The sequence below is a fragment of the Labrus mixtus genome, chromosome 11, assembly GCF_963584025.1.
Source record: "Labrus mixtus chromosome 11, fLabMix1.1, whole genome shotgun sequence".
NCBI lineage: Eukaryota > Metazoa > Chordata > Actinopteri > Labriformes > Labridae > Labrus > Labrus mixtus.
The window spans coordinates 426,592-442,509 of NC_083622.1; the positions used below are offsets into that span (position 1 = coordinate 426,592).

The window sequence follows — 15,918 nt, forward strand, 5'->3', positions numbered from 1 at the left end:
TTACCTGGTTACAGGTGTAGTTCATACTGAGGGGTTACATGGTTACAGGTATAGTTCATACTGAGGGGTTACCTGGTTACAGGTATAGTTCATACTGAGGGGTTACCTGGTTACAGGTGTAGTTGATACTGAGGGGTTACCTGGTTACAGGTGTAGTTCATACTGAGGGGTTACCTGGTTACAGGTGTAGTTCATAATGAGGGGTTACCTGGTTACAGGTATAGATCATACTGAGGGGTTACCTGGTTACAGGTGTAGTTCATACTGAGGGGTTACCTGGTTACAGGTGTAGTTCATAATGAGGGGTTACCTGGTTACAGCTGTAGGTGGGGCTGCAGTCCAGCTCCTCGTCCACAGCGTTCAGTCTTTCAAGGAAGGAGGACTCAGGAGCAGCTAAGAGGTGCTGAGGGGTGCAGGTGAAGGTCATCACCTGGTTCTTCAGACGTCCTGGAAATCTCTAACCAACAGGTCAGAGTTCAGAAGTCATTGTACATGAAAGGGTCCAGGTATTTGTAACGGCTGAGGTCAATAATTAGCATGGGACTAAAGCGGTTTCTTACTGTACCGCACACATTTATTGGTCCGCAAATTAACTGGTCCGTTCCATCCCACTTTTTTGCTACCCTTCTGTTGGGGTGCAAAGCATACCGATCCGACCCTTAAAAGGTGGGGCTAGACGCACTGCAGTCCGCTGATTGGTCGAAAGGATCATCATTTCTCCGTGCGACAGTGGGTTAGGACAAACACATAACGCACCATGCTTTAATATCCAGTGGATTTCCTGTAAAATACTTTCAAGCTGATTCATTTATTGGAGAAAATGTCAGCACTATGCCACAGACAGAAGGAGGTGCAGAGGGAACTGGATGGCGCTGAGGAACAAAAGAGTGTTCCAACGAATTGCGCAAGGGCGGCCGCAGTAGGGTTCACTGGACATCAGAGCAATGCCGGTGCAAAAAGCTCCACATGGAGTACATGAGGATCAAAGAACAGCCGGAGGGGTGTTCAGAGAAAGTGGTTATGGACTTGATCTACGGCAGCAGACCGACTAGCGAGGGAAGAGAGGGTAGTCAATTTTCACATTTTAAACTGCGCTGCCATTCTTGCCATTACAGTAGTCCACACACGTGTGTGTGTGTGTGTGTGTGTGTGTGTGTGTGTGTGTGGAGAAATGAAAAGGGGTCAAGTGATCAAAGGGAAGTCGTTTGTTTGCTGATGAGGTACCTGTGGGAGTGAGTTCGTCCTCAGGTGTTCTGGATGTTCAGATTGAGGTCTCTGCAGAGTTCTGGGAGGAGAAGTCAAACTGTCGATATCACTGAGAAACATCTGCCCACAAACACAAACAGGAAATGACATCAGCAGCAGAACTGTAAAACAGGTTAACCATGGAGAGTCTTTACAGAGCTCCTGAGACACACACACACACACACACACACACACACACATACACACATACACACACAAGCTCTGTGTGTGTGTGTGTCAGCAGCTCTGTGTGTGTGTGTGTGTGTGTGTGTGTGTGTGTGTGTGTGTCAGCAGCTCTGTGTGTGTGTGGGTACAACCCCCCTCCCCCCTCACCTCCTCTGTTGTGTCTTCCTCCTCCTCCTCCTCATCAGGACAGTACTCCTCATCTGAAGAGTCTTCATCCTCCTCTAGATCTATATCAACAAACTGAGGGGGCTGCAGACAGACAGGTCCAGAGAGAGACAGTCAAGTACAGACAGACAGGAACAGAGATGAACAGGGAGACAGACAGGGAGACAGACAGAAAGACAGAGATACAGACAGGTATAGCGAGAGACAGACAGGAACACAGACAGACAGACAGGTATACAGACAGGAACACAGACAGACAGACAGGTATACAGACAGACAGGGAGACAGACAGGTATACAGACAGACAGGTATAGAGAGAGACAGACAGACAGGAACAGAGACAGGCAGGTATACAGACAGACAGACAGACGGGTCGATGGTTTACCTTCACTGTTTCGACTGCAGACAAACTCCAGTTCTCTGACTGTAAGCAGACAGACAGGTACAGAGACAGACAGTTGAAGGACAGTCATAATTTACACACTTGTCTTGTTTCCAGGTAAATTATCAGAAAGCATTGTGGGATGTTGAGTTCACCTGTCCCAGCTGGATAACCTGTTTCAGTCTGGAACGAGTCATCTTTGGCTCCTGAAGGGAAAAAAAGAGATGAGATTAAGGAGGGGGGGCGGTAGTCTGTAATCGTCATTCGAAAAAGGGGAAACCTGAAGAGGACGAGGAAGAACGCTGATAAATAAACCGTTGTTGTTCCAAAAAAAGGCCAACTGGGGCTGATATGGGGCTGGCGGGTAGTGACGGGGCTGGACACACCACAAAAACTAGGGTGACGACCGCTCACCGACGGCCTCCTTGGTGTGTCAGGGCCTTATGTGAGACTGCTGTTCATTGATTTTAAATCAGCTTTCAACACCATAGTCACCGCCAACCTCCATTCCAAGCTGATCATCCTTGGACTAAACACCTCCCTGTGCGCTTGCATCCTGGACTTCCTGACAAACAGATCCCAGGTGGTCAGAGTGGGCAGACACACCTCCACCGCCTGCACCCTCAACACCGGAGCACCACAGGGCTGTGTCCTCAGCCCCCTGCTTTTCACCCTGTACACACATGACTGTGTGGCCATAAGCAGCTCCAACATCATTGTGAAATTTGCAGATGACACGGTGGTTGTTGGTCGCATCAGCAACAATGATGAGCAGACGTATACAGGGGAGGTTGGAAACCTGTCACAGTGGTGCCAGGACAACAACCTGCTCCTGAACGTTAGCAAAACCAAGTAGCTGATTGTGGACTTCAGGAGAGGATAGCAGAGGGATTACACCCCACTGAGAATTGATGGGACGCTGGTGGAGAGGGGGTGCAGCTCTCTACATTTCTACATTTGCAATATTTAAATATTTCTTTGTTTAATTTTACATTACTGTATGTGTATTAGTCATTTTTGAGTGTTTATTGCATGGCCTTGCAGAACAGTCTTTACATTTCACTGCACATCTGTATGAGCATGTGACAAATAAAAATCTTGAATCACCAGAGGCCGCCATTTAAGCTACATGGAGAGACTTCACATCAATAAACAAACAAACATCAAACTCACAAACATAGGCAGGTCCTGAGTGTCTCTGATAGTCGCTTTCATCATGGCCACCACATGCTCATGGGTAATCACCTCCTGAAAGAAACGCATAGCCCACACGTTACACACAGTGTGTATAACATGTTACAGGGTGTAGAGTATATGAACATGTTACAGTGTGTATATAAACATGTTACAGGGTGTAGAGTATATAAACATGTTACAGGGTGTAGAGTATATTAACATGTTACAGGGTGTAGAGTATATTAACATGTTACAGTGTGTATATTAACATGTTACAGTGTGTATATTAACATGTTACAGGGTGTATATTAACATGTTACAGGGTGTAGAGTATATAAACATGTTACAGGGTGTAGAGTATATAAACATGTTACAGGGTGTAGAGTATATTAACATGTTACAGGGTGCAGAGTATATAAACATGTTACAGTGTGTAGAGTATATTAACATGTTACAGGGTGTACAGTATATTAACATGTTACAGGGTGTAGAGTATATAAACATGTTACAGTGTGTAGAGTATATTAACATGTTACAGTGTGTAGAGTATATAAACATGTTACAGTGTGTAGAGTATATTAACATGTTACAGTGTGTAGAGTATATAAACATGTTACAGGGTGTAGAGTATATTAACATGTTACAGTGTGTAGAGTATATTAACATGTTACAGGGTGTAGAGTATATTAACATGTTACAGGGTGTAGAGTATATAAACATGTTACAGGGTGTAGAGTATATTAACATGTTACAGGGTGTAGAGTATATAAACATGTTACAGGGTGTAGAGTATATTAACATGTTACAGTGTGTAGAGTATATTAACATGTTACAGGGTGTAGAGTATATGAACATGTTACAGTGCGTATATAAACATGTTAGTGTGTAGAGCATATGAACATGTTACAGGGTGTAGAGTATATTAACATGTTACAGTGTGTAGAGTATATGAACATGTTACAGTGTGTAGAGTATATGAACATGTTACAGTGTGTATATGAACATGTTACAGTGTGTAGAGTATATGAACATGTTACAGGGTGTATATAAACATGTTACAGGGTGTAGAGTATATAAACATGTCACAGTGTGTAGAGTATATTAACATGTTACAGTGTGTAGAGTATATAAACATGTTACAGGGTGTAGAGTATATAAACATGTTACAGTGTGTAGAGTATATAAACATGTTACAGTGTGTAGAGTATATAAACATGTTACAGGGTGTAGAGTATATTAACATGTTACAGTGTGTAGAGTATATAAACATGTTACAGTGTGTAGAGTATATAAACATGTTACAGGGTGTAGAGTATATTAACATGTTACAGTGTGTAGAGTATATAAACATGTTACAGTGTGTAGAGTATATAAACATGTTACAGGGTGTAGAGTATATAAACATGTCACAGTGTGTAGAGTATATTAACATGTTACAGTGTGTAGAGTATATAAACATGTTACAGGGTGTAGAGTATATAAACATGTCACAGTGTGTAGAGTATATTAACATGTTACAGTGTGTAGAGTATATAAACATGTTACAGGGTGTAGAGTATATTAACATGTTACAGTGTGTAGAGTATATAAACATGTTACAGGGTGTAGAGTATATAAACATGTCACAGTGTGTAGAGTATATTAACATGTTACAGTGTGTAGAGTATATAAACATGTTACAGGGTGTAGAGTATATTAACATGTTACAGTGTGTAGAGTATATTAACATGTTACAGGGTGTAGAGTATATTAACATGTTACAGGGTGTAGAGTATATTAACATGTTACAGGGTGTAGAGTATATTAACATGTCACAGTGTGTAGAGTATATTAACATGTTACAGTGTGTAGAGTATATAAACATGTTACAGGGTGTAGAGTATATTAACATGTTACAGTGTGTAGAGTATATTAACATGTTACAGGGTGTAGAGTATATAAACATGTTACAGGGTGTATATTAACATGTTACAGTGTGTAGAGTATATAAACATGTCACAGGGTGTAGAGTATATTAACATGTTACAGTGTGTATATAAACATGTTACAGTGTGTAGAGTATATTAACATGTTACAGGGTGTAGAGTATATTAACATGTTACAGGGTGTAGAGTATATAAACATGTTACAGTGTGTAGAGTATATAAACATGTTACAGTGTGTAGAGTATATAAACATGTTACAGGGTGTAGAGTATATAAACATGTCACAGTGTGTAGAGTATATTAACATGTTACAGTGTGTAGAGTATATAAACATGTCACAGGGTGTAGAGTATATAAACATGTCACAGTGTGTAGAGTATATTAACATGTTACAGTGTGTAGAGTATATAAACATGTTACAGGGTGTAGAGTATATAAACATGTTACAGTGTGTAGAGTATATAAACATGTTACAGTGTGTATATTAACATGTTACAGTGTGTAGAGTATATTAACATGTTACAGGGTGTATATTAACATGTTACAGTGTGTAGAGTATATTAACATGTTACAGGGTGTAGAGTATATTAACATGTTACAGTGTGTATATAAACATGTTACAGGGTGTAGAGTATATAAACATGTCACAGTGTGTAGAGTATATTAACATGTTACAGTGTGTAGAGTATATAAACATGTTACAGGGTGTAGAGTATATAAACATGTCACAGTGTGTAGAGTATATTAACATGTTACAGTGTGTAGAGTATATAAACATGTTACAGGGTGTAGAGTATATAAACATGTTACAGTGTGTAGAGTATATTAACATGTTACAGGGTGTAGAGTATATAAACATGTTACAGTGTGTAGAGTATATAAACATGTTACAGTGTGTAGAGTATATAAACATGTTACAGTGTGTAGAGTATATAAACATGTTACAGGGTGTAGAGTATATAAACATGTTACAGTGTGTATATTAACATGTTACAGTGTGTAGAGTATATTAACATGTTACAGGGTGTAGAGTATATTAACATGTTACAGGGTGTATATTAACATGTTACAGGGTGTAGAGTATATTAACATGTTACAGTGTGTAGAGTATATAAACATGTCACAGTGTGTAGAGTATATTAACATGTTACAGGGTGTAGAGTATATTAACATGTTACAGGGTGTAGAGTATATTAACATGTTACAGTGTGTAGAGTATATTAACATGTTACAGGGTGTAGAGTATATTAACATGTTACAGGGTGTAGAGTATATTAACATGTTACAGGGTGTAGAGTATATTAACATGTTACAGGGTGTAGAGTATATTAACATGTTACAGTGTGTATATTAACATGTTACAGTGTGTATATTAACATGTTACAGGGTGTAGAGTATATTAACATGTTACAGGGTGTAGAGTATATTAACATGTTACAGTGTGTATATTAACATGTTACAGGGTGTATATTAACATGTTACAGGGTGTATATTAACATGTTACAGTGTGTATATTAACATGTTACAGGGTGTATATTAACATGTTACAGTGTGTATATTAACATGTTACAGGGTGTAGAGTATATTAACATGTTACAGGGTGTACAGTATATTAACATGTTACAGGGTGTAGAGTATATTAACATGTTACAGTGTGTAGAGTATATTAACATGTTACAGTGTGTATATAAACATGTTACAGGGTGTAGAGTATATTAACATGTTACAGGGTGTAGAGTATATTAACATGTTACAGTGTGTATATTAACATGTTACAGTGTGTAGAGTATATTAACATGTTACAGGGTGTAGAGTATATGAACATGTTACAGTGTGTAGAGTATATTAACATGTTACAGGGTGTAGAGTATATTAACATGTTACAGGGTGTATATTAACATGTTACAGGGTGTAGAGTATATTAACATGTTACAGGGTGTAGAGTATATTAACATGTTACAGGGTGTAGAGTATATTAACATGTTACAGGGTGTATATTAACATGTTACAGTGTGTATATTAACATGTTACAGGGTGTATATTAACATGTTACAGGGTGTAGAGTATATTAACATGTTACAGGGTGTAGAGTATATTAACATGTTACAGGGTGTAGAGTATATTAACATGTTACAGGGTGTATATTAACATGTTACAGGGTGTAGAGTATATTAACATGTTACAGGGTGTAGAGTATATTAACATGTTACAGTGTGTATATTAACATGTTACAGGGTGTAGAGTATATTAACATGTTACAGGGTGTAGAGTATATTAACATGTTACAGGGTGTAGAGTATATTAACATGTTACAGGGTGTATATTAATATGTTACAGGGTGTAGAGTATATTAACATGTTACAGTGTGTAGAGTATATTAACATGTTACAGTGTGTAGAGTATATTAACATGTTACAGGGTGTAGAGTATATTAACATGTTACAGTGTGTAGAGTATATTAACATGTTACAGTGTGTAGAGTATATTAACATGTTACAGGGTGTAGAGTATATTAACATGTTACAGGGTGTAGAGTATATTAACATGTTACAGGGTGTAGAGTATATTAACATGTTACAGGGTGTATATTAACATGTTACAGTGTGTAGAGTATATTAACATGTTACAGGGTGTAGAGTATATTAACATGTTACAGGGTGTATATTAACATGTTACAGGGTGTAGAGTATATTAACATGTTACAGGGTGTAGAGTATATTAACATGTTACAGGGTGTATATTAACATGTTACAGGGTGTAGAGTATATTAACATGTTACAGGGTGTAGAGTATATTAACATGTTACAGGGTGTAGAGTATATTAACATGTTACAGGGTGTATATTAACATGTTACAGGGTGTAGAGTATATTAACATGTTACAGGGTGTAGAGTATATTAACATGTTACAGGGTGTATATTAACATGTTACAGGGTGTAGAGTATATTAACATGTTACAGGGTGTAGAGTATATTAACATGTTACAGGGTGTATATTAACATGTTACAGGGTGTAGAGTATATTAACATGTCACAGTGTGTAGAGTATATTAACATGTTACAGTGTGTAGAGTATATTAACATGTTACAGGGTGTAGAGTATATAAACATGTTACAGGGTGTAGAGTATATTAACATGTTACAGGGTGTATATTAACATGTTACAGGGTGTAGAGTATATTAACATGTTACAGGGTGTAGAGTATATAAACATGTTACAGTGTGTAGAGTATATTAACATGTTACAGGGTGTATATTAACATGTTACAGGGTGTAGAGTATATAAACATGTTACAGGGTGTATATTAACATGTTACAGTGTGTAGAGTATATTAACATGTTACAGGGTGTAGAGTATATTAACATGTTACAGGGTGTAGAGTATATTAACATGTTACAGGGTGTATATTAACATGTTACAGGGTGTAGAGTATATTAACATGTTACAGGGTGTAGAGTATATTAACATGTTACAGGGTGTATATTAACATGTTACAGGGTGTAGAGTATATAAACATGTTACAGGGTGTATATTAACATGTTACAGTGTGTAGAGTATATTAACATGTTACAGGGTGTATATTAACATGTTACAGGGTGTAGAGTATATTAACATGTTACAGGGTGTAGAGTATATAAACATGTTACAGGGTGTATATTAACATGTTACAGGGTGTAGAGTATATTAACATGTTACAGGGTGTATATTAACATGTTACAGGGTGTAGAGTATATTAACATGTTACAGGGTGTATATTAACATGTTACAGGGTGTATATTAACATGTTACAGGGTGTAGAGTATATAAACATGTTACAGGGTGTATATTAACATGTTACAGTGTGTAGAGTATATTAACATGTTACAGGGTGTATATTAACATGTTACAGGGTGTAGAGTATATTAACATGTTACAGGGTGTAGAGTATATTAACATGTTACAGTGTGTATATTAACATGTTACAGTGTGTAGAGTATATTAACATGTTACAGGGTGTAGAGTATATTAACATGTTACAGGGTGTATATTAACATGTTACAGGGTGTAGAGTATATTAACATGTTACAGGGTGTAGAGTATATTAACATGTTACAGTGTGTATATTAACATGTTACAGTGTGTAGAGTATATTAACATGTTACAGGGTGTAGAGTATATTAACATGTTACAGGGTGTATATTAACATGTTACAGGGTGTAGAGTATATGAACATGTTACAGGGTGTAGAGTATATTAACATGTTACAGTGTGTAGAGTATATTAACATGTTACAGTGTGTAGAGTATATTAACATGTTACAGGGTGTAGAGTATATTAACATGTTACAGGGTGTAGAGTATATGAACATGTTACAGGGTGTAGAGTATATGAACATGTTACAGGGTGTAGAGTATATTAACATGTTACAGGGTGTATATTAACATGTTACAGTGTGTAGAGTATATTAACATGTTACAGGGTGTAGAGTATATTAACATGTTACAGGGTGTATATTAACATGTTACAGTGTGTAGAGTATATTAACATGTTACAGGGTGTAGAGTATATTAACATGTTACAGGGTGTATATTAACATGTTACAGTGTGTAGAGTATATTAACATGTTACAGGGTGTAGAGTATATTAACATGTTACAGGGTGTAGAGTATATTAACATGTTACAGTGTGTAGAGTATATTAACATGTTACAGGGTGTAGAGTATATTAACATGTTACAGTGTGTAGAGTATATTAACATGTTACAGGGTGTAGAGTATATTAACATGTTACAGGGTGTAGAGTATATTAACATGTTACAGGGTGTATATTAACATGTTACAGGGTGTATATTAACATGTTACAGTGTGTAGAGTATATTAACATGTTACAGGGTGTATATTAACATGTTACAGTGTGTAGAGTATATTAACATGTTACAGTGTGTAGAGTATATTAACATGTTACAGGGTGTAGAGTATATAAACATGTTACAGGGTGTAGAGTATATTAACATGTTACAGTGTGTAGAGTATATTAACATGTTACAGGGTGTAGAGTATATAAACATGTTACAGGGTGTAGAGTATATTAACATGTTACAGTGTGTAGAGTATATTAACATGTTACAGGGTGTAGAGTATATAAACATGTCACAGGGTGTAGAGTATATAAACATGTCACAGTGTGTAGAGTATATAAACATGTTACAGTGTGTAGAGTATATTAACATGTTACAGTGTGTAGAGTATATTAACATGTTACAGGGTGTAGAGTATATAAACATGTTACAGGGTGTAGAGTATATTAACATGTTACAGTGTGTAGAGTATATTAACATGTTACAGGGTGTAGAGTATATAAACATGTTACAGGGTGTAGAGTATATTAACATGTTACAGTGTGTAGAGTATATTAACATGTTACAGGGTGTAGAGTATATAAACATGTCACAGGGTGTAGAGTATATAAACATGTCACAGTGTGTAGAGTATATAAACATGTTACAGTGTGTAGAGTATATAAACATGTTACAGTGTGTAGAGTATATAAACATGTTACAGTGTGTAGAGTATATAAACATGTTACAGTGTGTAGAGTATATAAACATGTTACAGGGTGTAGAGTATATTAACATGTTACAGGGTGTATATTAACATGTTACAGTGTGTAGAGTATATTAACATGTTACAGGGTGTATATTAACATGTTACAGTGTGTAGAGTATATTAACATGTTACAGGGTGTATATTAACATGTTACAGTGTGTAGAGTATATTAACATGTTACAGGGTGTATATTAACATGTTACAGTGTGTAGAGTATATTAACATGTTACAGTGTGTAGAGTATATTAACATGTTACAGTGTGTAGAGTATATTAACATGTTACAGTGTGTAGAGTATATTAACATGTTACAGGGTGTATATTAACATGTTACAGGGTGTATATTAACATGTTACAGGGTGTATATTAACATGTTACAGTGTGTAGAGTATATTAACATGTTACAGGGTGTAGAGTATATAAACATGTTACAGGGTGTAGAGTATATTAACATGTTACAGTGTGTAGAGTATATTAACATGTTACAGGGTGTAGAGTATATTAACATGTTACAGGGTGTATATTAACATGTTACAGTGTGTAGAGTATATTAACATGTTACAGGGTGTATATTAACATGTTACAGTGTGTAGAGTATATTAACATGTTACAGGGTGTAGAGTATATTAACATGTTACAGTGTGTAGAGTATATTAACATGTTACAGGGTGTAGAGTATATTAACATGTTACAGGGTGTAGAGTATATAAACATGTTACAGTGTGTAGAGTATATAAACATGTTACAGGGTGTAGAGTATATTAACATGTTACAGGGTGTATATTAACATGTTACAGTGTGTAGAGTATATTAACATGTTACAGGGTGTAGAGTATATTAACATGTTACAGTGTGTAGAGTATATTAACATGTTACAGTGTGTAGAGTATATTAACATGTTACAGTGTGTAGAGTATATAAACATGTTACAGTGTGTAGAGTATATTAACATGTTACAGTGTGTAGAGTATATTAACATGTTACAGGGTGTATATTAACATGTTACAGTGTGTAGAGTATATTAACATGTTACAGGGTGTAGAGTATATTAACATGTTACAGTGTGTAGAGTATATTAACATGTTACAGGGTGTAGAGTATATTAACATGTTACAGGGTGTAGAGTATATTAACATGTTACAGTGTGTAGAGTATATAAACATGTTACAGGGTGTAGAGTATATTAACATGTTACAGGGTGTATATTAACATGTTACAGTGTGTAGAGTATATTAACATGTTACAGGGTGTATATTAACATGTTACAGGGTGTATATTAACATGTTACAGGGTGTAGAGTATATTAACATGTTACAGGGTGTATATTAACATGTTACAGTGTGTAGAGTATATAAACATGTTACAGTGTGTAGAGTATATTAACATGTTACAGTGTGTAGAGTATATTAACATGTTACAGGGTGTAGAGTATATTAACATGTCACAGTGTGTAGAGTATATTAACATGTTACAGTGTGTAGAGTATATTAACATGTTACAGGGTGTAGAGTATATTAACATGTTACAGGGTGTAGAGTATATTAACATGTCACAGTGTGTAGAGTATATTAACATGTTACAGTGTGTAGAGTATATTAACATGTTACAGGGTGTAGAGTATATTAACATGTTACAGGGTGTATATTAACATGTTACAGTGTGTAGAGTATATTAACATGTTACAGGGTGTATATTAACATGTTACAGGGTGTATATTAACATGTTACAGGGTGTAGAGTATATTAACATGTTACAGGGTGTATATTAACATGTTACAGTGTGTAGAGTATATAAACATGTTACAGGGTGTATATTAACATGTTACAGTGTGTAGAGTATATTAACATGTTACAGGGTGTATATTAACATGTTACAGTGTGTATATTAACATGTTACAGTGTGTAGAGTATATTAACATGTTACAGCTTACATGCAGAATGGAGCGCACGTTGCTCGATGTCAGGTTATGCTGTTTGGACTTCATGTCCAGGTCAATGTCCAGTCGTCCCATTTCATCTTCACTGTCGTCACTGGTCTCCATGGTGACCACCATCCCACCACCTGAGCCAAGAAAGACATAATTTCATGTTAAAACATTTGGCTCTTTGCACTCACCTTTCACCTTTTAGAAACATCTATGATATTTATGAGGGTGTCACATTTTCTTGATCTCAACCATTTTTTTGTTTCAACCCTTGAAATCTAACCCAGAATCTGTGATCCTCTTATCCTCTCGTATTGTATCTCTGCTTCCTGTATTCCTGCACACATGTGAAAGACAATGAAACACTAGAAAGACTATGAGAATAGCTTAGCGGTTAGCCGGTTGGTACGCTGTGGCTGTGAGAAAGCAGAGTCACTCTGAGGAAGAACTCTCAATATCCTTACAATATGTTTGAGTCCTTTTAATATAAATACAAACATAATGGCAGTGTTTGCCTTAAATATTATTATACTGTCCAAAGTATGAGGGTTAAGGGGACCTGTCCAAAGTACGAGGTTTAGGGGGTCCAAAGTAAACTAAATTTAAGCTTAAACATACAGTTACAGTGTGTTGATGTGTGTCACCTGAGACAGGTTTCCTCTCCTCATCTTGTCCGTCCTCACTTCCTGTATGGGACTTCCTGTTCCATCTTAAGGCGTTGGTCTCTGCCTCCAGTCTCACAGATTTAGACTCCAGAAAACAAATGTCATCTTCTGCAGAACGCCGCCTCACAGTCTGCTGACCAGAGAGAACCGATCAATGCGACAAGTCATCGAGACGACAAGTCATCGAGACCACAACTCATCGAGACGACAAGTCATCGAGACGACAACTCATCGAGACCACAAGTCATCGAGACGACAACTCATCGAGATAGGCCTGTGCGATAAAACGATAATTATCGTAATAAAGTTTTTTGTCAATATAAATATTAAAATCCACATCCACAGAGTCCGTGCTCGGCCGTCCTCGGTGTTCTCCTCACACCACACCAGTTAACTAACCCGGGTAAACAGATCAGAGTTAACTAACCCGGGTAAACTGATCACGGTTAACTAACCCGGGTAAACTGATCAGAGCTAACTAATCCGGGTAAACTGATCAGAGTTAAATAACCCAGGGGGAAATTTGTTTGTTACAGTTTAGGGTTAGGCAAATAATCGAAAGTTAATCTAAACAACATTCAGAACCTCTAACCGACGTAATCTTGTCGATTATTTGGATTATTTTCAGGGCAGTCCAATCCACGACATGGAAGCAACGCCCGTCGACACATTTAGTCTTTAGGGAAGACGACACCAAACAAAAAGAAGTGAAATATAAACACTGAGGAGAAACTGTTAGAAACATGAGTTATTTATTTTTACTGTTTTAGAGAAGCTCATTTCTACTTTAAAACTAAAATGTGTTGTTTTCATTTCGAGCTTTGATTTCAGTTCTAAATATTCAATAAATAACCTGAAAACAGTTCATCAGATATTCACTCATTAGAAAACAGATCGCAGCTTTAATAGTGGAGCATATTTACAGACCTCGTCAGTCAACTAAATAATGGTTCATTAATCGTAATCCATGTTAAAATGTTAAATTAATGGTGATATTGTTTTGAGGTCATATCACATCGATTATTGCAACTCTCTACTGGCAGGTCTTCCTACAGTCACTATCAAACCCCTGCAGATGATACAAAATGCAGCAGCACGACTGGTCTTCAACCTTCCTAAAAGAGAACATGTCACTCCGCTGCTCATCTCCTTACACTGGCTCCCAGTTACTGCTCGCATCAAATTTAAAACTCTGCTGCTCGCTTACAAAACAGACACAAAAACGTCTCCTCCTTACTTTAACTCTCTGATCCAGGTCTACACTCCCTCCCCCCCCACTACGCTCTGCCAATGAAAGGCGTCTGATCCAACCTTCAACAGGGTCCTAAGTCTCTGACTAGACTCTTCTCCTCTGTCGCCCCCCGGTGGTGGAATGAACTTCCAAACTCCATGTGATCTGCAGAGTCCCTCTGCACCTTTAAGAAAAAGCTAAAGACCCAGCTCTTTCATGAATACCTACTAACTTAATGATGATGGTCTCCATATTATTGATGATGATGATGGTAATGACGATGGTTTTTGTTTGATAACGACGACTTATAAGATGGTTTCTATACTGATTAGAGCTCTCAAGAACTGCCCTCAATGTTGTGCTTTGCCTCTGGTCACTTCCTGTCAGCACCTGTGTGTCCAATCAGACTCAAAGCTGATCGTTTGCTCTTACTGACATTGTTCCCTTTTTTCTAGATCCTTGCTTGTGTTGTTCTTACTCTCTGATGTACGACGCTTTGGATAAAAGAGTCTGATAACTGAATTGTAGAATATCGCCGGCTCTACTACAGTTACTCATGAACACCAAAAATCAGTAGGAAGGGTAAGTTTACGATATCAAATAAAAAAGTTACAATAGAATAATAAAAGTAGTAATAATAATAAGCTATGTTCATTGAGAATATAAACGATATTTAAATATACACTGATGCATTAACAGTGTAGATATTGACCAGTTATCAACAGACTGCACAGTTACAGTAGAGTCAGAGTAGAAGGGTTAGTACCTATTGCTAATTCAATTCAATTTAAAAAACTTTATTTGTCCCCGGGGGGAATACAAAGACACACAGAGCAATAAATTAACAACAGTGCAGGTAGACGAAACATTTTAACCTAAATATAAAGTGTCAATTTAAATACAACTTAAAGCTAAAACTTAACTTAAAAATACAAAATATAAAAGAGTAGATATAAGTGGACAGTGATCAGACTAACAGATGTAAACAGAACTATGTGCAGGTAGGCAAAACTAAATGATAAGTTAATAAGGTGCATGGAGAATAATTCATAATAATAACCCTATTCCGTATTAACTGTGTGTTTGTGTAGTTAGCTCGAGTTATTTAAAATAATAAATAACAATAATCGAAGCTGAGCAGCTGAAGCTAAGCGTAGCCTAGCAGTCACTGCGAGCATGCGCAGTTTCAGTTTCACTGTGTACAGTTTTCTGGCGCGAAGAACGGCTGAAATATAAACCAATAACGACGCAGAAGCATCGTTCAGGACACTTTATATTATATTTAAACATAAAACTGATGATCTTACCCTGAGAGTAAAGCCGGCAGCCATCTGTTACTCTCACATTTACACTCTGTTAGCTTCGGTTAGCTTCCACTAGCTGCTCTACTCCGCCACAACAACAACAACACTTCCGGCCGGAAGCGCTCTTCTTC

General features: G+C 36.8%; 1 protein-coding gene across 10 annotated transcripts in view; it reads right to left on the minus strand.

Moving 5' to 3' along the window:
* The window catches only part of gon4lb (gon-4 like b), a 38,006-nt gene extending 22,088 nt beyond the window's left edge, over nt 1–15,918 (minus strand). For 9 of the 10 annotated variants that reach the window (XM_061049480.1, XM_061049479.1, XM_061049484.1 and 6 more), the window contains exons 1-9: nt 15,791–15,918; nt 13,232–13,382; nt 12,594–12,724; nt 3,152–3,226; nt 2,134–2,184; nt 1,982–2,020; nt 1,579–1,680; nt 1,225–1,326; nt 311–457 (exon numbers count right to left, since the gene is read on the minus strand). In XM_061049480.1, coding sequence (XP_060905463.1) covers nt 311–457; nt 1,225–1,326; nt 1,579–1,680; nt 1,982–2,020; nt 2,134–2,184; nt 3,152–3,226; nt 12,594–12,724; nt 13,232–13,382; nt 15,791–15,814 — 822 coding nt within the window. In that variant the 5' untranslated portion in view covers nt 15,815–15,918. Of the gene's footprint in view, nt 1–310; nt 458–1,224; nt 1,327–1,578; nt 1,681–1,981; nt 2,021–2,133; nt 2,185–3,151; nt 3,227–12,593; nt 12,725–13,231; nt 13,383–15,790 lie in introns of those variants that run through there. The other variant, XM_061049487.1, reaches the window with a different exon arrangement.